At 43.3% G+C, this 23,101-nt stretch overlaps 1 protein-coding gene across 3 annotated transcripts in view; it reads right to left on the reverse strand.

The window, feature by feature from the left end:
• Positions 1-48: 48 nt before the first annotated feature.
• The window catches only part of LOC140310094 (tetratricopeptide repeat protein 28-like), a 177,956-nt gene continuing 154,903 nt past the window's right edge, over positions 49-23,101 (reverse strand). For 2 of the 3 annotated variants that reach the window (XM_072388249.1, XM_072388251.1), the window contains 17 exons: positions 21,570-22,093; positions 16,994-17,103; positions 13,955-14,084; positions 13,593-13,811; positions 11,785-11,944; positions 10,012-10,152; positions 7,415-7,559; positions 7,084-7,263; positions 6,431-6,975; positions 5,833-6,080; positions 5,613-5,737; positions 5,289-5,520; positions 4,553-4,629; positions 3,875-3,898; positions 2,762-2,891; positions 2,505-2,612; positions 49-2,379 (listed from right to left, as the gene is read on the reverse strand). In XM_072388249.1, coding sequence (XP_072244350.1) covers positions 770-2,379; positions 2,505-2,612; positions 2,762-2,891; positions 3,875-3,898; positions 4,553-4,629; positions 5,289-5,520; positions 5,613-5,737; positions 5,833-6,080; positions 6,431-6,975; positions 7,084-7,263; positions 7,415-7,559; positions 10,012-10,152; positions 11,785-11,944; positions 13,593-13,811; positions 13,955-14,084; positions 16,994-17,103; positions 21,570-22,093 — 4,708 coding nt within the window. In that variant the 3' untranslated portion in view covers positions 49-769. The remainder of the gene's footprint in view (positions 2,380-2,504; positions 2,613-2,761; positions 2,892-3,874; positions 3,899-4,552; positions 4,630-5,288; positions 5,521-5,612; positions 5,738-5,832; positions 6,081-6,430; positions 6,976-7,083; positions 7,264-7,414; positions 7,560-10,011; positions 10,153-11,784; positions 11,945-13,592; positions 13,812-13,954; positions 14,085-16,993; positions 17,104-21,569; positions 22,094-23,101) is intronic. The other variant, XM_072388250.1, reaches the window with a different exon arrangement.

Raw genomic sequence — 23,101 nt, forward strand, 5'->3', positions numbered from 1 at the left:
AATGATGTCAAGTCAGGAATGCAAGAAAGTAAACATGATGTTTTTATTGAAACTGTTTACTGATAAATGACAGATGGTTGTTGTGAAACTTTCATGTTTAATCTCAAAAAATCATGGGCTAAAAAGTCATACATGGTACTTAACACTGAATAGCAAGAGAATTCATGCTTCAGAGCAGACACTTAATTCACAAAGAAATCAGGCAAAATGCCCTTCTGATTTCAATAAAAAATATTAAATCTTTTCTTCCACTCTATCCATCTTTACACGGTACAGGTTTGTTCACTTTAATTATATAAAAAAGCTTAATACTGATTGTGAAACACAAATTAATTTACAAAACATAATAATAATAATAATAATTATAATATTAACAAACAATAATAACAATAACAATTCAATTTCAAAACAAAAATAGAATGGAGGAAATCAGTCATAACTGTTGCATCTTGGCCCTCGCAAACTGCAAAGTTTTGGGAGAAAAAAAACAAACAAATGGCATTTACATTTACCTGACACACAGTTACAGACAAACACAGTATCAGGTCGTTGAGTATTTCTCATTGCCATTTACAGTGTTATGGGCACAAAGACAAGACAGTCTCTAAATCATTCATGTGCCTCTGCAGGAACACATTCACTAACCAATGAAATCCTTCTGACTATCAGTCAAGACCGGCGGACCAAGCGGTCCTCCAAAAGTGCCCTTCTCCTCCAGCACACAGTAAAGTATATTATAAACACAAGTATAGGACCATTTTGCATTTTTTTAGCATTTAGAAGAGGGGAAAAATCTTCCAGGTGACAAGAATTTGTATCCATTGCCAGCAGGTAGTCGGATAGAACGAGCACCAGGGCTACTGCTTGTGGAAATTGTGGGTGATGGCGCCACTTTTCTGGGGTTGGAGCAGTGGTGTCCATTGGAAGAGTTCTTGCTGCCCCTATCCAGTGACTGCAGTCCCAGCTCCCGCAGCTCCAGGCTGTCTTGGGCATCATTAGGGGAGCAGTGGCGTGGAGAAAGGTTCAGAAGGCTCAGTACATCTCTACTGGCAGTAGCAAGAGGTCCCGGAGTGCTGTGGACGGCTTTGACAGGACCTAGATGTTGCTGTTGTTGAGCTGCAGCGTTAGCCCAAAAGGTCTTCAGGTTGTGGATAGCTTGGACTTTTTCATCAATTACTCCTCTTCTTAGCCTGTCCAAATCTGGTGCATCAGCCGATGTAGAACAGGCAGAACCTGTAGAGGAGTAGGACAGAGCAGGGGATGGAGCACTACCAGCTGGTGACTGGTGACCAGAACTAGGAGACACATTACTTGGGGAACGAGAGATGTGGCCACTGTATGGTGAGCTTGGGTACTTCAATTTGAACTGGGCATGGCTGTCCAGAGTGGGTGAAGGATGGCTGCCCTCCTTTTGGGAAGACTCAGAGACTGCAGGACTATTATATCCAGAGCTTATCTTCTGCAAGGAAGAAGAACGGGAGGGAGGTTTGGGTTTTGGGGAAGACTGACCTCGACCACTAGCACTGCTGTTGGGACGGCTGAATGCACTAGTTTCAGAGGAGCGGAATGTGCTGCTCCGAGCTGAGGTTCCACCAGCTGTCCCACCCTCTGCCCCAGCTCGTTGAAGACTACCCACAGCCCGTAAATGGCTGTGGGTCTCCTCTAGAATCTTCTGGGCCAGCTCCTGAGGATCAAGAGGGACAGTTTTTTCTTCCTGAGACTTGACAGTGCTGTCTGTCTCGGTACTGGACTGGTCTGATTCACCTGTATCTGAGCTGCTCACCTTACCCACTTTCTGGAATGGTGAATTTGGGCTGGGCACCAGGGATGTTTTGATAGGAGATGTTGGAGTGCTGACACTGCCCCTTGATGAGACAGAGACAGTGTAACCTCTTCCTGCCCCTGTACTGGCCCCACCAACCCCTCTGCCTCCACGGTGGTGTCGCTGGCTATGGCCTGGTGGTAAAGGCAGAGAGTCACAGTGACTTCCCAGTGGTTCGCTGCTGATAATGGAAAAACCCTCATATTCCTCTTCATCCCCTCGTGCTCCTGCCACTGCAGCAGCTGCACCATGAGGAGATGAACGACTACGGGGAACATGAGAAAGCTTATGGACAGAGTAGTGGGCCGTGGCCCCACCGCGCTGTCGATGACCAAGGAAATCACAATCTGATTTGGAAGCAAAGCTCATCGAGGAGGCCACAGAGCTGAGGCTATAGACAGAGATGGCATCTGATGCTTGATTGTCCAGGCAAGGAGGAGAGAAAGGAAGGCTTGAGTACCCAATTGGCAAAGGATTGGACACAGACTGGGCTGAAGCCAAAGACTCAAGGGAAGATGAGCTGTCAAGGCTCAGACGCTTGGGCAGTTCTGTGGAGTCTAAAAACAGAGATGTGATGAAAATGTTAAATGCACTTTCTGGATTATTCAAGTAAACAGGCTAATTCATAAAGACACTACAGAGATAAATAATACAATAAGTTTGAGGAAATAAGAATATTCACCAAACAGTGCCAGTAGAGACTGGAGAGCAAAGTGCAAGGTGCGGCGGTTGGCCAGCTTGCCTGTCTTCAGCACCACTTCTTCTTGGCCAACCTCACATAGGTCAAATCCTGCAAATACAAAAGAACACCAGTTGTAACTGACATTTTTCTCATATTAATGTATGGATGAATATAGTTTAGCATATTATATACATATATATATATAGTAGTTGGTAAAGTAGAGAGGATAAAATTAACCATTTTCGTTGAAAACTTACCAAGAGCAGCAAGAAATTCATGGCAACCTGGCAGTCTCCATAGCTGTACACTAATGGACACCTGAATGGGGATGAGGGAAAAATCCTGTTCCTTTTCTCCTGTTTGGAGTTGGACTAGCACCTGGTGGAGCTGAACAAGACAAGAGCACCAGAATAGCATTAACAAGTGATTTAATATAATTTTGTGTGAGTGAACAATTGCTATTCACTCAAGAACTTACATATCCCAAGTAGAAAGTTATTCAGTTCTTGTTCCTCATATTGATTTTATTTTTTGAATCTATTTTAACTCCCTAATATTATGAAAGCCAGTTTCTAAAGTTTTATGTTTATGTTTTTGGCAGATGCTTTTATCCAAAGTAACTTACAGGTAGGCAGATAGGGTAAGGAGGTCTTGCCTAAGGACCCCTACTGGAGGTAGTACCTTTCATGCAAGGGATTTGAAGCCAGGTCTCCTACATGAAAGGTGGCAATCATACCACTATACTATCCCTCTCCAAAGTGGGAGTACTGACAAAACATTTTTGGTTGTGTGTATCATAATGTTACTTAACACATTTTGAGTCCAATGCAAGGGTAATCAGGGCAAAGAAAAAACAGCTGCCAGGAATCAGAACCAAAGGGGTTGGAGATTGTGGGGATGTAAACTTGGCTTGGGAAAACACTCGCCTGTTTTGTTTGGGGATTACATAGTTTAGAACAAAGGCATCTTTGTCAACTTGGCTTAACTGTGCAGAAAATAAAAACGTGCCTCCTCTACCTCACAGTGGTGACAAGGCAGTTTTATAAGTCATAGTTATTATTCCTGCCACTATTCTGAAACCTTCCTCTGGCCTGAAATGAACCAGGGCTGTTAATCCTTAGATACAAAAAACCAAGATCTAACTTCAGTAATTAACCATGGAATATTGTATAAAAAGGTAATGCATTAAATGTTTGCTCAACTACATTTATGCATACAAACTTAAAAGCATAATTTAAAAAAAAAAAAAAACATTACGAAATGGCCATGCAACCACTACAGCAGAAGGTGCTTAACGATGGGCAAGATAGAAAGTGAAGAATGGACAGAGTACAGTGGGAAAGAGTGCAGGTAGGTGAATGCACACTTACCATTGCCACCATATTTTTAACAGCCTTCAGATCACATGTTAGGTGCAGGGGAGAAAGAATAGGCTTTTAATTGCATGCACACAAGCCATACAGAAAGGGTACAAGGGTTCATGTCAGTAAAAAGAATTACAGCAACAAGCAACAATAGTTTTTAATGTGTCATAGAGTGTGGTGCTACCAACATACATATATAGATTAGGCTGAGCATGTTTCACGTTCTGTGCACTTAGAATGCCAACCATCACCTGCCTGTTCGGCCTTTCACTTTAAGCATGTGATAGCCACACGTTACACATGTACTGGGATAAATCTCTGGAGCCTAAGATTAATTCTTTGGTGTCACAAGCTCAGGTGCAAGAAAACAGGACTTCCATTGTCGCTAAGACTTTGTAATGCAAGCACAGCTATTCAGGCTTCAATGCAGCATTTCAAAACAGATTAAGATGCTGCATGATTTTCTACTGCATGTGTGTATGTGACTGTGATGTAAGAGAGTTAAGTAATCATATCTCCCTGATATTCTGTGCGAGAAACAGGAGCTGTAAAGGTGAACAAAAGTTTCACTGAAAGTATAAGAGCCCACCTTGGTAGTTCTTAAGACTTTATAATAAATTAGTACAGATAATTTGATCCAAAAACACAATTTAAAGATGGTACATTGGATTTAAAAAAGCCTACCCGATTGATGAGCTGCTCCCCTGCCTCAGAGGCTGTGATAAGTTTGCACAAGGCCTGGAGAGCTGGTGGTGGCAGACCTAAGGAATGGGATCAGGGGAAGTTCACTATTATTCATACAATGTTTGCAATCTATACCCAAGAAATAAGCAGCACTAAACAGGTGATAGTTGGGGTGACATGAAATGATACACAGTGCAGTAGTTTTATGCCCTCGGAACTGAGATCTGTTGTACAGTAAAGTTAGCAAAGTGAGTGACTGGCCAGAGCTATATTCTGCAGCATGAAAAACTCCACACATACAACCAGTCATGAAATACATCTTCAGTGACAAAAACAAACAAGAAATCTGGCATAGTCACAGCAGATTCTTTATTCAAACAATTTATCTGAGAGAGAAGAAAAGTTGAATTCTTCAAGAAACTTCTGAGAGCCTACCTGCAGTAATTAATTGAAAATGCCTATACAAATGTGGAAGACTACTAAGGAGAACTGTTGTCTCTTTGAAAGCAGAGGGTGATCACTAAGTTGCATACAGCTAAATAACGAATAAGGACGCTGACATTTTTTAAGACATCAGCACTACACTCTCAGTGTATTGGCCTGTAAGAGGCAAAAACTGTATTTGGAAAACAAAGTATGAAAAACAAAAGCAGCCAAATGCAAAACCTTGGATGGACTCTAAATGTGTCTGATTAAACGAGTGATGTGAAGTGATGTGTAGCTTGTCTCAACATACCCAATAGGGATTGCAAAGTAGTGCTGCACTGCTGGAGCCTGTCTCCTGGGTCAGCAATAGGAAAGAAGACTGCAGCAGGGATACCTGTGCCTGCAGAGTCAAGCCGGAAGCCCACAGCTGTCAGTAGGGCCTGCCAGCCGGGGACTCCCCCCACCTTGTTCTCCACACTCTGCTGGGATGTATACATGGAATTACGCTGTCCGTTCTGTATCCTCTGTAGAGACTTCTCCACCTGCAAGAGAATGGCAAAGATCAGTATCTTATTGTGTCTTTGGATGTGACATTCATGTGTATCATAAGCTTATGTGTGTGTCCATGTTTTACCAGATGAAGTAAAACTCTCAGAGCATCACGAGCTCGATCTGGGTATTGTAGAATCTCAGCCAAAGCTTGGCCAATTAGAGAGGATGGGCTGTTAAGCTTCACATCATTGCCAATCAGCATGTATCCTGGACAGAGACAATTGAACAGCTCCATTACAAAATCATCTTTTCTCTAATTCTGGTAATGTGGCATTCATGCAGAAATAAATTACATCTCTAACCTGCCCAGTTGGAAGGATGTGAGTACTGCTTGCTGCTCTGGACAGTCTTCATGGCATCTGCCAGTGCTGCACTAGCCTTGGTCCCATTGAGCAGGGCAGAGTAGAAGGCATGGACAAAAACCTTGGAGGCTGCAACGGGGACAGGCCACAAGGACACAAGAACACACTGAGCACCTGCAGCGAGGAAGGCTCTAGTTAGTCCCACGACTCCATCTGCTGTGACCTTGCTGCTGGACTCTTGGTAGGACCTGTAGTCACAGTGACAGATTAGGCACATGTGTAAATGAATATGAAAGCTTTAAATACTTAACAGCTCAGCATTTCTAACATATCAATCTTTTGGTATATTTCTAATGTATGCTATCCCTCTCTCATTAGCCACATTACAATCTCTATGAGGTATAGTGCATTTGATATCCTACAAATCAGCTCTGAATTCACATCTTTTCTAAGATCATTTTCCTTATGACCTATATTTACTAAAACAACCCATTCGTTTCCTCAACGCTTTAAATTATAGAAAAAAAGAAAGAAAATCACAACCAATGTCAACTTAATGATCACGGTTTGAATTTGTTTTTCTCAACAATCTACCTACCCCAGCACAACCAGCTTGACAGGCAACCTCAAGTCCAATATATCTGCAGCTGTAAGCAGGAACTCCTGAAGGGGCGGACTGTCACAGATGCTCTCCACATCACTGCCGTCATCCTGCATGTGGAGCGACTCGGGGATAGTGTAACCACTTCCAATGGAGCCCTTCCTGCCACGCCCACTACTGCCTCTCCTCCCACCTGCGCCTCTGCCTACTGTTCCCACTCCCACACTGGCACTCGCCCCTCCAGGCACACTCTCAGGGTTTGGGGTGAGCACAAGAGCAGCCAGTTTCCAAGAAATGTGGGTGGCAAAGTGGGCACACTCAGCTTGTGTGAGGGCACTCATAACTCTCTCCTTTGTGGCAGAAGAACCGGCCAGGGGCTGGCATCCTAGCAGCTCGGCAACCATAAGGGCCTCCTCTTCTGCAGAGGGCATAGGTCCCCACAGCCAGCGGTCCATCACAGGTGAGGGCAGTCTAGGATTTCCCACGACCGCTGCCATTGAGACACCACCAGATGTGGCTGGTCCAGGACGCCGAGAGTGAGTCTAAGAGCACAACAACATAGTTTACATTCTGGCACAAAAATCCAAGGCCAGTAATTCTCCAAAAGAAGTACAGTATGATATTACTAAGTAATCTGAAAAAAGTGAAACCTTTGGACTGGATCCGAGGCCATGGATGGACGGCACAGCGATGAGGCTGAAACGTTCATACAGGTATTCATTAGAGGAGCTTCCCTTGAGCAAGGCAAATGGAATGAGGTACAGCTCTCCCTCCAGCACCATCACCAGTTGTCTGTGTCTGCCAACAGGCCCGCTGGAGTGCATCAGGCCCTGTCAGACAAAAATATCAGTACAAAAATGTAGAATACACAAAAAACTTTGACGGCTTTAGATTCCAGTCTCCCACAAAATAAGTCTTCTCTTCTCTCTTTAACGCAACCACATAAGCTGGCAGGAAATGGAGCGCAAAGGTAGTACTCACCCCCTCCATTGGCGCGATGAGCAAATCATAAAGTGCCCGAAGTGGAGGTTTTCCAAGGTTGCTGGAGCGACGAGGCAGGGAAGAGTTCCCGTCTTTGACAGGGGACATGGTGTTACTGAACAGGCTGGTCATACTCTGGCAACTCCTGCACAGACACAATAAAAAGCTATATAGTTTTCATTTTGAATATTAAGGCAGCTTTAGTTAATATGCATATAATTGTGTTTACTGTAGGTTCCATCTATCTGAGGGTTTTTTTTCGATTTTTTTTCTTAAGTTACAAACTGGACTCCTCCACAGCCAGGGATGTGGCTGACAAATTCCATGTTAAACTTGTGAAAGTGTCACATCAGACAAGGTTGCATGGATGCAGTAAAAGATAGTGAGCCAACGCTCGATAGTAGAAGTTTTTTGTCTTCTGAAATGTTTTCTTTCTGCTCTAAGCTAATCCAAGTTTGAAGCGGATGAAGGGAGGCCACTGTGGTGATTAAACATAAACTGGGTAGTATTATTTCAAGGAGATAATGTTAGTGTAGAAGACCCCACTAGATGGCAGTATTGGAGTGCTGCACTGATGTAAGATAAAAAGAAATCAGATTAATAGAGTCATCACAGGATGAGGACGAAAGCCACTCTCATCTCATCTTTACAGGTGCCTCTTAGTCATTTGTAATCAAAACTCAGAGCATCAAGTAAATGGATGATAGGTTTGTGAGCATGTATTCAAGGCACTGCCAATATCTGTAAAAGTATTTTGAGAACTTTACACAAACCAAGAAAAGATGCTGCGCGACAGAAATGACAGCTATCTGCTCGGGGAGAGACACCCAACATACTGAAAACTGTGGTAATGGTGGCGCTGGGGTTAGAAGGCTTTTGCTTGGCCCTGCAGGATCAAGCTTTGTGCCTACACTTGTCACTGCTCTCCATCTGCTTCACCAGTCAGAGTGTCCTCCGGACCTAAGCCAACAGACATCTATCTCGCCTTTCTGGTAGCCCCAGGCCACGGGCATCCCTCCAGCCTTTCAACACTCTTTCTGTCTCCTGGGCCTTGGCATGAGCCTCCATGGAAAAGCAAAACAATCGTTTGTTAGCCTGACAAGCGGGATGAAAAGGAAGCAAGGAGCAAGCTAAAATAAGGTAAGTGTCAAGTGTAGAGGGAAAGAATGAATAGAAACAACTTAAGAGCAGTGAGGCTGAAGGTGAAGACTGCATTCAATGGCTGCCTAGTTTGGGTTGCAGTTGAAAGACAGCTCCTTAAGAAAGATTTTAGAACTAAAGAAAGGCAACATTTTTCTACACCAAATTCTTTTCATGCTGACTGAATGAAATAAAAAAACTATTACTGAACTTAATGGGCAATTGACTTTTATATAGCAGGCAACCTGTTTTGTAAGTGTTGACTGCCTCTTCACTGACAATTTAATCAAGATCATCACACAATTTCATTATGTGATTATTGTGAATAATAACTTACTCAGTTACACGTTGATAGGATTAGATAAACAGAGACTTTCATCAACACCTTCCCATAGTAATCCTCCCAGGCGCCTCTGTGAAGATTAGTGGCAAAACCAGGCAATTGACAGATTTTTTTAATGCTGAACATATTGTTCCTGAACCCATTCTGATTTAAATGTTAGCTCATTTGGGTTTTATCATATTTTTATCCTTTCTCTTACTTCTAAGTAACTGGCAAAACTGCAGCCCCATTTATTGTGAAGAATTCTAATGTAAAACCTTAGCAAGTAAGTAGAAAATTATATCAGAGAGTGAAGTCAAATAACACCCCTGAAAAGCACATACTGCTGATTATCTGACACCAAACCTCAAGATGTAAGTCTTAAAATGACAGAGGTTTTCTTAATCTTCTCTGGTTTTAGTATTGTGATGGATGATAGACTTCTAAGGATGTGCAGCTTCAAATTCAGAGTTTTTTGAGGCCTAAAAGAATGAGCGGATTATTACCAGCAGCCCATTAAAGGGGCTTAATGAGCACAGAGACTCAATTAAAGCTGGAATTACCCTCTCATCAAAAAGCAGCTCAACTGTGGATGAGGACAGGGAAATATGACCCAGACACACATGCATGCACACACATGCATACTTTCAATCCGTATATATTACCAATCAGCACAATGTACATGAATACTTTTAATAGAGCCAGTAAATAACTCTCTGTACAGGCCACCAACAGACTTACTGAAATCTCATAAATCTGCTGAACAAACACAGGCAGAGCAATCACTGGTCTCACTGTCTGGCAAAAAGACATACATATACATAAGTGTGCTCACACACACATCCACACACACAAAGCTCCATCAGAGAAGAGAGTTGATAAGGGTTTTAGTAGCTTGGCTCAACCCATTCTATTTAATAAGGAGGGTTCACATGCTGCTTCTGTGCTGACGGAACAATGGAGGAAAGAGTCCTTTCACAGATGAGCCACAATACCCATGAATCTCCTTACCCAAGCAGATATTTTTCATCTTCTTTTTTTTTCTAGAAAAGTGGGTCTAAGTAGCATTTGGTGATTAAGACAGCCTCTCGTTAAGAGGACAGGAACATTTAGGTGATGTGCAATAATCCCCTACCTGTTGAACAGATTGTTTCTAGACACCATACGCAGGAAGCCTGTGGGATCGGTGACTGAGTTAAGCTTGTTGTTGAGCTCCTCAAATTGTTGGTCCAACAAATCTCCTGCCTCGCTCTCTGTCTCGCTGCTTGAACACCCTCTGACAGAGAAGGAAAGAGATGCAGTGAGAGACATACACAGCCATACAAATGTTGGCAAGAAAACAGATAGACAATAGACAATTCAGAGACTAACATGGTCTCTCTAAAGATAAATCAACTCCATGCACACTTGATCTGCCATAAATACACACTATTCAACCCACACGCTTGGCCTAATTTTCCAGCACAGTGAAATCCTTCTATTATAATGCTGGTAATACTGATCTAGTCCAGGGGGAGTCAACTACCCCCACCCCATATTTACTCGCCACCACTCTCTTCCTTCATGCCTGAGCTCTTTCTCTAATACAACCATTTCAAGTTAGCTCTAGAGGAATATCAGCTTCTTGTTCTAACAGCAGCAGTCTGAGTACTCTGGATCTCTTTTAACTACAACAGAATCTTGCATCATCTTGTACCGTCCCTACAATGTTGTGAAATCATTACATTTAAAAGCCTTATTCTAGATTATCCTCAGATTTAGGGTACTGATGTTCCTGTCAGAGAAAAATGGGATTTAGAATACAGTGAAACATATCAACACCTGGGTTAACACCTTTTCTCCCTTTATTGTCATGTCTTTCACACACATATGTTCTCTCCATTTTTCTCCATCCCATCCATTTAGTCTCCACTCATTTCAGGGTGCTGGCTCCTTTTGTCTGCACTCAAGATAGTGAATGGGCTGGTAAGTGGTGCCATATTGTGCCCATCCAGGCGCAGTGGTGTGTATGCAACTTCCCATTGGAGTAGCAAATGAGCTGGTAATGGGGCAGGAAGGCCAAGCTGCCAGGGTGGCGGGGACTGGCACTGGGCGGACCAGCTGGGCACTATGGATCAAAAGCCAACTAGACAAAATGTCGAAAGCTGTGCAGAACCACTGATGTCAGTGGTGATTTTAACGTTCGACACATCTCGCTGCATCTTCTATCCCTTCCTGCAGCATCCCTCTGGCTATGTTCCCTGTTGTGTGTTAGGTCTATATTCACCAGCCTCTGTTTCTTTGACTGTTTGCCATTGATTTTATCACCTCATCTCAACTTTCTTTTCCTTTTCTCTGTGATACTGTCAGTAAACGCCTTTGTCCGTCCCTTTACTTCAGGTCTGCTGTTTGTCGAGTGGATTCAACATCTCAAGCGATCCAACGAGCTATTATTCCGTCTCATTTATTTCCACTGAGAGAGTGGACTGCTTTAGCTAGGTGGTGGAGCCCTGTCATCCCAGTGTGCAATGGGGCAGAATAACACTCTTTACACACAGACACATGATAAAACGACTCCAGGGACTAAAGTGTTTTGGTTGGGGCTACAGCTTAGATAGAAAAGCATGTTGTTTCTCCACTTTCATCTAAAGACTGGTTACCAAGGGCTTTGTAAGAAGCACATTTATCAATGTGGTCTGTACTGTATCTAATTCTAGTATCTGTTCAGACAATTTATGTTGTAACATTTCTTTGTAGACTTTGTAGACAGCGAAGATGCTAACCACCACACCATCATGCAGCCCTCATAGCATAGTTAAAAAAGTGACCTATCTAAAAGAGAATAGCATGGGATATGTATTTTATGATTTCAATAACAAGCTCTCGAAATTAATTATTCAAATAATTGTGACAGGAGAAAGCATTTCACCTGCTGTAGTAAGACTCTACTCCCAGAGCCTCACGGGCACTGGCAATGTGCTGCTCCAGCGAGGAGCCGCTGACCACTCCGCTATTGCCTCCCTCCTGGAAGTCTGATACACCTTCCGACACACTCTCACCAAGGTACACCTCGTGAAACTTCAGGATACCTGTGGATATAGAGAAAGGGGGGAGGGGACATGACTGACTGATTTTAAATGTTTATGAAGTGAAAGTTTAATAACAAGTAAATGCAACCATTTCCCAACATCGTTGTCTAATATGTTTCTATTACTCGCTCACAACAAGGGAAAAATTGGATCATTTCAACTGAGAGCTCTGAGTATGGTTACGTGTAGCAGTGCATCTCTGAAGCCAAATGAATGAAACAAACAATACTCAATAAAAGATAAGAGTAGGTTGCCTGTGACATCTGCTGCCTGCTAGATGAGTTTCAATGCAGGAGCATCAAGAGCTCACTGGGAGATGGAGCACAGCCTGTGTGTATGCATGTGTGTCAGTGGGTGTGTCAGGGCTATATAAGTCTATGTCATATCATGCAAGTTTCATATTAAATGTATTTAAATGGACTGTACTTATGCACAATTGCCTGCAACTGCACAGTCAAGTCTGAATGGTGCTGAAATAACACAAATGGAGTAATCATGATTTTAGTTGGCCTTTTTATTGACTGCACTCTAGAGCTGGCCATGTTTGTGTGCCAGCTGGATGCCAAGGAATGCCAGGAAGTGACAGACAGGCGATTAGTGAGCAAGTGGCTCCCTCCTAGCCCGGGGTGATATTCAACGCTTTGAAGATCTATAGTGGTCCCTGTTGTCTTCTTCCTGCTTGTGGGACTAGTGCTGGGGGGTCATGTTCATCTGGTTGCCTGGGAGCTGGTTTTGATCAAATGTTGAAGCCCTGCGGCATTGGGACATAAGTCACGCCTCTCATACAGGAGAGAGCAAAAGGAGGCTAAAGTACAGCTGACAGTATGGTAGACATGGAAGTCATGCGGTTAGCTCCAAGCTTAGTCCCTTCTCCTTGTGAAATTGGAATTTCACCAATCATGCAGTGTGTTTAAGTGAGTGGGCTGCACATTAATCTCTATGTGCTTGTGGTGCTCAGCGCAGTAACAAAAAAGACAGAAAGGGAGACATATACAAAGACTTGCCAGTCATAAGAAAAAGAGAGGGAAATGAAAACAAAAGAAAGGAAAGACAGAAACAAAGGAGTGAGGTGAAAAAAGCAGATTATGCTTTGACTTGGTGTAACAGCAAAGCGTTTTCCTGTTGACATGAGCGAAGATGTTCCCTGGGTTGTTTGGCTGTGTCGCGATCTGTGTCACAATCAGTTAGCATGGTTCATTGGCAGATGATTTCAGGGTTGAAAAGCAAAGCAGGGAGAAAATCTTAGCTGTGGAGTGGCAGGTGGCACTGCCACTTGGTGTCAAAGCTGGCCCTCTTACCCCCTGGTGGCTGAAAATAAGCCTCTAGCCTCAAGACCTTTTTTTCTGCTTCATTTGAACAAGCAAGTATTTGTGTGTGTGTGTGTGTGTGTGTGTGTGTGTGTGTGTGTGCGCGCGCGTGTGTGTGTGTGTGCACTCATCTGTAACTGTTTTGCTAATATATGTACAAGAAACCCACTTAAAGATAAAACAAAATAGATCTCAGATACAAATTGCTTTAATCTCTGTAAATGAAGATGTTGATCAAGATGTCACAGAATATAATATTGTAAATGAGGCAATAACTACAGGGAGGTAGACTGACCTGAGAGCATTTTAGCACATTGGACAAAGCAGAGTAAAACCATTACCTGGTCCTGGAGCCAGCAGCCAGCTGTACAGGTAGCCTGCAGCCATAGAGAAATAAAGCACCAAAGCCCTCTGGCTGTTGACAGTGTCCAAGATGTTCTCCACTGTTACTGGCGTGTAAGGGTCTGAGTCCTGCTGGCCTGTCTGCCTCTCCACCAAGAGATCTGCAAAGGCTCGTGTGCGACCCCGCTCTGCCACTGCCAGCGCCTCATCGTGGTGGCCTGTGGTGTTCAGAGGTCAACAGTAAATGAATAGATAAATTCTGAAAGCTAATACCTTATGTATTTATATAGGTGAAAGTATAAACAAGTCGAAATCTAACAGCATGAAATAGCAAGCGAAAAAGAAATGTTTGTTGGCTCACCAAGGCTCACAAGGACCCTTTGGAGAGCCTGGTAGCAGGAGGTTTGCAGGTCAAACAGTGAGAGTTTATAGTCTGTACTGTGCTGGGCTTCATGGCGAATGGTCTCAAACAAAGCAGATGCCCGGTAGAGCTGAGGGGAAACAACAGCAATAATATTTTCAGATGTGAAAACCCAACAGCTACAACATGATTATGCTCTTATCATGGAGGCCTAAAGATATACAAGGCAAGGCAACTAAAAAAATAGAACATTGTGGGCACAGCACAAATAACGCCATTGTGGGTTTAATTTAACTGAGGACAGCTATAAATGTAAGTAGTCATGATACTGTCTGAAAGACATGCTGGATAAAAATGTTAGTTAGCCAGTTATGTGTGTGCATGATAAAGCTTTTCAAGAGAGAAAGACTTGTCTTGGCCACTAGATGGTAGCATCCCACCTAACATGTCATCACTGACCAGACTTCCTTTCTCGTCTGCTTCCCTATCCAAGGAGTAATCCACTGTAAAGTAGTTTGGTGAGCAACCATCAAACACACTTAAACCTTCCTTCAGTTCCTATTAGCCAGGACTTGGGTTAGGTAAGAGCATTGATAAAGTTGAGCACTTAGCTGTGCATCTTGAACAGACAGCATCTAAGGAAAAATAATACTTCGAGAATTCAATAGACTTGTCTGGGCTATTGGACCTTTTCACTCAGTGTTAGATGCTGGATTGAGCAAAGAAGGGAGACAATGGAGAGGTGGGGCGACAGACCCCAATGTTGCGCACTGGCAAAGCAAAGCTGACCAGGACTGCTGATTCATGTGAGTCATTATTGATTTCCTATTTTTGCACCTATAGCAGCCCTGGAGGATGACTGGGACTGCTACAGAGCTACTCTCCAGGAGTCTGGGGCCAGCAGAGAGGGCAAAACACTCACACTGCTTGACCGTAGTGCATACAAGACAAAGAGCTGCAGCAGAGAAAAGGTTACTGGTAAGGATTAAATGGATTTTATGAGAACTGTGGCTTTGATAGAATAAAGGAAGAGAGACAGAGTGTGCACGTTTTTAGTGAGAACCCACATATGTATAAACTGAAACTGGTCTGCGTTAGCCAAGGTCACGCAGGAAAGTGTGTCAGAGGAATGAGAGACAAAAATCCTGGGAGTTCTGCTGCATTAGTGCTAGAAAAAGAGCGACTAGTCTGAGGCTGATTTCGCTGATAGGGCTCTGGGCTGATTGCTGAAGTGCTGGTTCAATCTGTTAGGATTGCAGACATCCCTGTACGAATGAAACTAATTTCTCACGGCGCCTTCCCTTCAGCCTGACCCTTCTTGGCACAGATGAAAGAGAAACACTCCCAAATGTGCTGCATCCACAGTGACTTGCTTTGCTGTAAAACCTGCAACACTTTGGCTCTCTTGTTTTTTTACTCTCAGTGACACTAACGTGGCTTTTATCTGACATGTTCAGTGAAGTGTCATGTCAATTTGGTAGCATGAGCAGAGGTTGATACACATGTACCTAATCTAATGATTTTTATAAAATAACCTCCCCAGGGGAAGTCTCAGCCTCTGTGCAAGATGATATCAGATGCACAGGCTTAATCTACAGTAGACCGTTGATATTTAAGAAACGAGGATATATCGATTCACGCTTGCTAAGATATGAATGTAAGCATCTCTCAGAGGGAGCAGACACTGCTGACATAGCTGATTAGAATCAGGATATGTCAATCAGCAAGTCATGGTGAACATTAGGATCACAGCTAGGGTTGTAAAATACAATCAGGTTTACATGGTTAGAGAATGAGGCACATGAGGTCAAGTTGTCCCAATCTACCCCTAAATCCAAGCCTTAAAAAAATGTGGTATGAAGTGGGTCAGAGCATTTACCAAGGTTATTTGCACAAAGAGGCCAGTTCATGAATAACCATTGGATCTATACTCTTAGGACAAAAGTGTCCTTTCCCACTAACAATTCACCCTGAGGGCTATAAGCTGACAGGCCAAAAACCCTTTCAAAATATCTGTGGTATATGCAGGAAAAGAACTCAATCACTGTTAGTTGCAACAAGGACAACAAGACCTTTACACGGACTGTTGAGGTCTGAGGGTCGAGCACTAAACTGGGAAGCAAACACGCAGTGGAAAATATGTTGCATCGGCTTGTTGGAATAATATTTTGCTTTAATTGAACACAAATTCCTCAATATGACTCATGAGCACTCAGACTCTACTGCAGTCGCCACCTTGGTTCAATCTTTCTTTCCCAGCTCTTGTTACAGATAATTGCAAACAGACAAAACTTACTTTTTTTAAAAGTATGATGCAGGACCAAAAAACAAAAACCTATCTGGGTCACAGAGATGTTAGTCCTGCGTGTGTATCATAAAAATGTTTTGGAGTAGATTTTGAAAATGAAGGCAGCTGGAAAACATCCCTACAGACACACGTGACAGCCACTGCTGCTGGCTGACTGTCATACTTATGTGTGGATTCACAAGCCAGAAAAAAAGAATCAAATATTGTGCTTTAGTGTGTGGGCTGACTGCAAAGAGAGACATTAAGGGGCTATTCCATACTTCCATACAGTGGGCTGAGGAGGAGTGAATGTATATGATGCAGAGGTTTGGGGCTATTGAGGCCATGCACACCGATACAGAAAAATCTTCACTCATCTTTTGCCTGTCTGCTGAGATGACAGCATTTACCAGCTCAACAGACTCTCCAGCATACTGCCAGCAACCATGTTCAAGCTCCATCACCTACCACCTCTCCTTTTTTCTCCTCCCCTGTTGTTTTCACTCCTCTTTCACCATAAGGTTATTACTGAAAGCTTATTTCCCACCTTTTATGTGTCTGGACATCTACCTCCACCCCCCATTTGTAAGCTTCACCAACGTCTAAGCCAACAGATGTGGGCTTATTGGAGGTCAGTTTTAACTACAAGGGTTGGATGTGCTGGAAGGAGTCCAGATTGAAGATAGGAGATGAGATGAGAACTGAGTCAAGGTGACTCATAGCAAGAAGAGAAAGAGCAGGAGATACTTTACCTGATGTTGGGCCTCCTCCAAATTCCCACTGGCCCACAGAGAGAGCCCCAGACGATGGCGGATCTTCGCCTCGTCCTCACGCCGAGCCAGCTGCTCTGCAAGCCGCAGGCCTGTCAGAAGGGGAGGAAACAGGAGCAGATGAGAGAGGGAGTTTAGAGCAAAAATTATTCAGAGCAGACCGACTCTTATGTATCTTTGAGAGTAACAGATGTAAGCATAGCATGGTACTGATGTTCTGACAGTGAACAGATTTGGATATTTGGCCTCAGTTGTAAGAAACTGCTTGTGCACTGGGTTTAAAGCACACACGCCTCTGGCAAAGGGGAAAGACTGTTAGAGCACTAATCGCACTGCATAGTAATCAATGCAACGAATTGACTGGCTGAGCAAACACAAATACACGAGTAATGCTTGCATAAAGGAAGCCACACAATATCACAAAGTTGTAAACAAATATTTGCAAACACACTGATGAGCTAATAATAGACTGCATGTAAACACACAGCCAAAGTCGAGACACTGCAACACTTTCAGAGTTGTTTAGAAAGACTGGGGTGGTCTGGAATGTGCATGGATACACAATGTGTGTATCTAGGTGTGTGTGTTCAGTAAGTATGTCTGTGTCACATCACCTGGTGAGCACACAGTTTGTTTTTCAAATCCAATTCCTCAGGCAGCGAGGCATGTGTCACATCTTTGCATGTGTCCTCAGTCTGCCTGTCGAGCACCTGGTTCAGCCCAATTATAGAGATGAAAATGCCACTCCACAGAGGACAATGATGAAAGAAAAATGACAACCTCGTGGGCCACACATCACCCACAAGGTGCTAAACACACAGTAAGCATTCTGCAGTTTACAATGGACTGCTCATGCACAGCCTTGCTTAACTCAGGCTCTGTATTGCAAGTCTATTCTCTCCACTCGCCTGTGTGATGGAAGGGTCGAAACACACTTTTGGTCAAAGAGAAGAGAAAATGGGCCAAGCCAGCCTAGTCCTAGTCTGCTTTTCTCTGCTTTCCTGGAAAACTGTCTGTGGCTGGACTAGATAAGCCAAGAACAGTGAGTGTGACCTGAAAAAGAAGCCTATTCCACAAGTCCAGCTCACCACGCAGTCATAGACTTCATGGCTCCTTCACAGCCATGCTAGTCGGCAGCCTTTGAAGCTGAGCCGAAACAGTCTGCCCTCTCTCCTTATCTTTCCACACACCCTCCCTCAGCCTGCCTGCCTGCCCTCTTCCCCCTTGCATCTTCTGTGCTGCTGTAACTCCTCTTCTCATCTCTGCACTTCTGTTTCTGCCCCCCTCACTCTCTACCTGTTTCATCTTTACTGTGGTGGCAGTGCTTGCGGGGGACTCTTCACTGCTTAGGGCTCATTAGGCGCTGGAGCAAGAGAGAGGAAACAGATCTAAATTATCCTTTTCATTCTCTGACAGCCTCACTCCTCACTCATCTCAACTCCAGTTCTGAGCCTTTCATCTGCACATACACAAGCGCACACATGCTCATACAGGCACACACACAAACCATTTCTTTCTCTGAGCTGCTCCATGATAGTTCTTTATGATCAAGCCTGGATGTCAACCAACTCTATGTTTTCTTTATTCTCCAGCTGACAGTGAAATAATACACGAGAATTATGACTCATGCTGATCTCTGTCTTTCGCCTCTGCCTGCCTGCCATCTTCTTTTTTTTCTCTCTACTTCCTCTTCTCTGCCTGACTCTCTCATTCCCTCTCTTCTCCCACTCTGTGTCATTCAGTGTCTGTCACTGTCACTGTGTGTGCCTTTGGTGCGCCCGGCGGGCACAGTCACGTATCAGCGGCTGACATGAGGATGTGGCCGTGGCTGGCTGCACCCTGAAGAGCAACTAGAGAACACTTTAAAGGCTGCTTGACAGCTGGGTGAGAGATCGTGTGCAGCCCCCAAGGCCCACGTACCTCTGTCTTCAGTCACAGGCTTTACATGGAGACTGCACTTAGATATCTCATGCATGTTCATTGTGCTGCTAACAGATAACCTGGCACATGCACGCACCTGACACACAACAGCAAAGTGCCTTTTGATCATGACCACGAGTGGAACAGTGAATAGTGTGTGTGATATCGTTGAAGAACGAGAATAACAGCGCCTGTTTTCAGACTACCTCCACAGGGGCAATGCATTACTAGTGTTGCACTGGATTGAGCAGAAGAAAAGTGCCACAAATAGTTGATTACAAAATGACAAAAGACACCCAGAGAGCCAGGTACAATGCCTTGCTCCACTCTCACTCCCATGGAGCTTGTCAATTGTCCCATGAAGTGGATGGGAATATCAGAGGCATAAAGCAATGATTAGACATTCCAGAGTTGTTTGGGGACAGATCTCCAAGGCTATCCATCGATGTGATACACACTCTGGACAAAGCATAAATCCTCCTTTAGTGTAACATAAAAAACTCTTTGCACATTCACAAGGCTTCTAGTTCAGTGTGATTATTAAGGCATATGTCATGCGCTACCCTTTTAAGATATGTTTGATGTTGTTTTGATTTTGATGATGTTTAATGATGTTTAGGTCAGGGCACTGTGTGGGCCAAGGTAAAATCTTCAATTTAACATCTTAAGTAGGCCCACCTCGGATTATAAGCTGTTTGAGATGATTATATGACATATATGAAAGTCATCTTCCTTTCGTCTTCAGCTTTTTTTTACAGATCATGTGACGTTTGCTTTCAGAATTTTATGCTGTTTAATTGACTCCACTCTTCCTTCAACCAGTGAAATATGCATGTGCCACTAGTTGTAACAAAAGCCAAAAGCATGACCAATCCACACCTACTTCAAGAAGTTGGAGAGGTAAATCCTTATTTTCCAAAAATTTCTACCTAAGCTGACACATAGGATGCTTTTATTCTTAGAAGGATCTGGGAAGTCCTCCTTAGAAAAAGTTTGGAAAGGGGCGGACACTTATCATGAATATTTATCAGGTGACTAGATAAAACATCTGGCTATCAAATTGAACCAGCCAATCAGAAAAAAAAACAAGCCACACAGATGCCTTCAATGAATGGGTGCTGCCAGTGTTGGTTGCTGTCATAAACCTATCCATGACTGCCGGTATAGAAAGCTAATTAGCCCAAACTCTTGTGTTCTGACCAAAAGATGATAGCTTTAACCAGTAATGCTTTTTTTCCTGGCACACAACTGAGACACAATTCTCACCGTTTAAACTCTTTCAATACAAACCTCGGCATATAATACTGATGTGTGTATCAGAGTTAATGATCCAATACAATTTTTTTCAAATTAATAAACTGATCTGAAATGACTCCTTTATTTAATAACACAAAAGTGTAATGCTGGAGAAAAATAACTCAGGGAGTGGTATAAACTCTTAACTCCACAGAAGCTACACACATAAATACACATCCAGTGATTTAGAGGTCTTGTGCTTACAACAGTACTTGCACCAGTTTAGAGCTGCCTCGGTAGCCCTCCTCACAATTAGTCTTTTTGGGGAGACACAAAACAAAAAACAAGCAGTGTAGTATGAAGAGTAGAAAAACACGAGCAGTAGTAGCAGAAAAAAAATGGATAAAAATGAAAGGGAAAAAAAAATTCAACTTTTCGGTTTGGGTAGGTTGGGCAGAAATAATTGGCTGTCAAGGATAGTGAAGGCACTGTTCTTTTTCAAAGCCAAAAACGAGGAACAATACAAGGGCAGTGCGAGGGGACAACAGGAGGACAGGGTAGATACAGAATGGCCTGTCGCCTTTGTTTCCATTAAAGCTCAACAAGCAGGCCGGCAGTGGGTGTATGGACCACGGCAGACCCAGCTAACTCTAACAGATGATGGAGGAGAGATAGAGGAGATTTATTTTTGTCCATTTTGCATTCACTCCCGGCGGAGTGAAATATACAAATGTCCTCTTACAGACGCTCCCATTTTCTTGGCTTCAAACATGGTTTGGGTTTAACATGGTGGGTGTGCTTGAGCGTGAAGGCTGTCAATAAACACAGGTGAGGCTGGTTGTGTGGACATTTAGCTCACATCTGTGAATGCATGCTATCACATCCTCAGTGACAAACACTTCCTGCACTCTCACTGACATAATGAATTTTTGAGGTGCCAAGCTGCAGGTTTTTATTCCACCATAATCTGTTGGAGACAATAAAGTGAAGAGGCAACAGTCTGACAGCCACTGTGCAAAAAGATTCTTTTGGCAGCTTGCAGCAAAGACCCCTCTGAGAAAGTAGATATAGAGGTGTGAAAAATAGCTCGCAATAAACAGGAGAAATACCTTGGCGGCATTCTGTTAGGTTTGCACAGACACACACACACAAATGCTGGTATACCTATACAGCTCAGAAGACAACACAGATGCACAATGCTCACACAAAATCCCCTTGTGCACGTATAACACATAAGTACAAAAGCCCAAACACACTCACATGCACACTGCCTAATAACAGTGTAGCAAAGGCTTAGCAATAAATAGGCTCCGAATTTCATATTCATGAATTCACAAACTCTAAGCCTATCAGCTCAGACAACAAAGGCAATCCTCTCCCCTGCTTTCCTTGACTCACTCACCTTCCTGCAGGTACATGACAGCTTGTGAGTAGTTTTGCAGTGCGTGGTGTGTTCTCCCCAAGCTGCCATAGGCCAGTGTCTTTGCAGCCAAGTCATTAGTCTGAGCAGCCACACTTAGATGTTGTTCTTGGAATACAACCGCTCGTTCGTAGTTTCCTAGTGACTCATAAGTAAGGCCCAGGTTGCCATAAGCTCTGGCCTGGCGTGTGGTGCTCCCTGCTTCTTCTGCAATCTCCAGGTCACTTTGGTGGCATTGCAGGGCTGTCTCATATTCTCCCATAGATTGGTACACAGCACCTAAACCACAGCTGGCATCGCCCTCCAGTAGTCTGTCCTGGGTGTCACGTGCAATGGCCAGTTGACGCTCCAGACAGGATATGGCCTGCTCGTAATTGCCCAGTTGACTGTGGAGTGCACCAAGTTCACCATAGGCCTGAGCCTTGCCTCCACACTCCCTCAGCTCATGTGCCACAACTAGTCGTTTCTCAAAACACACCAGCGCCTGCTGTAGGTTTCCCATGGCCCTGCAGATGAAAAGAGGAAACCCATGAGTTCAAGTAAAGAAGTGAGACAACCCACCCTGCATTTGAATTTTCTGTAAAAACTCAGCAATAGAGAGATATGTTTCAAGTCCACAACAATCAAAATAAATCATGGCTTTCTCAATGTCTCTGGAAAGTATACCTACTCTCTTATTAGATATCTGCTGAAACACAACAAGTTCACATTGCAAGACTTTCTCTTACAAAGTTAAGCTCTGCTTTTGATTAAATTAATATAAATTTCATTGTTCATCCCAGAGTTGAAAATTGCTGATGTGCATAATCTACAAGTCTGTAAAAATGATAAGAAATTTTAAACATTAAAAGGTTTCTTTTGAAGGGTAATGTAGTTTACCATCCACTAATATGATATGGATAATTCCCCCTTCAATTTTACATTTCATTCACCTTCACAGACTTCAAACAGTCTTTATTCACATTCTCACACACACCGACAATTGCTGGATGTCAGTTCAAATGGAGTATTACAAGAATACAGCTCTCAGCTTAATTAATGTTGTGTGATAATGTATCTGCTTGACTGAGGGCTGAGGGAAGATGAGAAGGGTTTGTATGTGGTGTCAAAAATTCCTTTCCGAACTCGTGCATGGCAAATACAGCTGTGTGTGATTGTAGTGCCATGCTGATGTCAAACAATATGAAGAAAATCATCTCTGAAATGTGGATTTCGTCAAGCTTTTCGTATTTTATCTTTGAGTGTAGTCTCAAAGATTTATATAACTTTTTTTTAGGAATAATGATGAATGAGGAGGAAGAGGAGACACAAGATGTAAGGACTCGTCTTAAAGTAGCTGTGTTTCCACCAGTTTCAGGCATCTGTGTGCCAAACTACTTTGCATACAGATAAGAAAGAGGAGCCAGTATGCTGCTGCTGACACAGCTAGCACCAGATTCATCAGAAAAGTGTTTCTAAGTAGGTGGTCCTTGATAATGCGCAGGAAAAGAGACAAATTATATGCAAAGTAGTCT

Source organism: Leuresthes tenuis, unplaced genomic scaffold (genome assembly GCF_036924035.1).
Source record: "Leuresthes tenuis unplaced genomic scaffold, fLeuTen1.0.hap1 SCAF_6, whole genome shotgun sequence".
NCBI classification, from domain to species: Eukaryota; Metazoa; Chordata; class Actinopteri; order Atheriniformes; family Atherinopsidae; genus Leuresthes; species Leuresthes tenuis.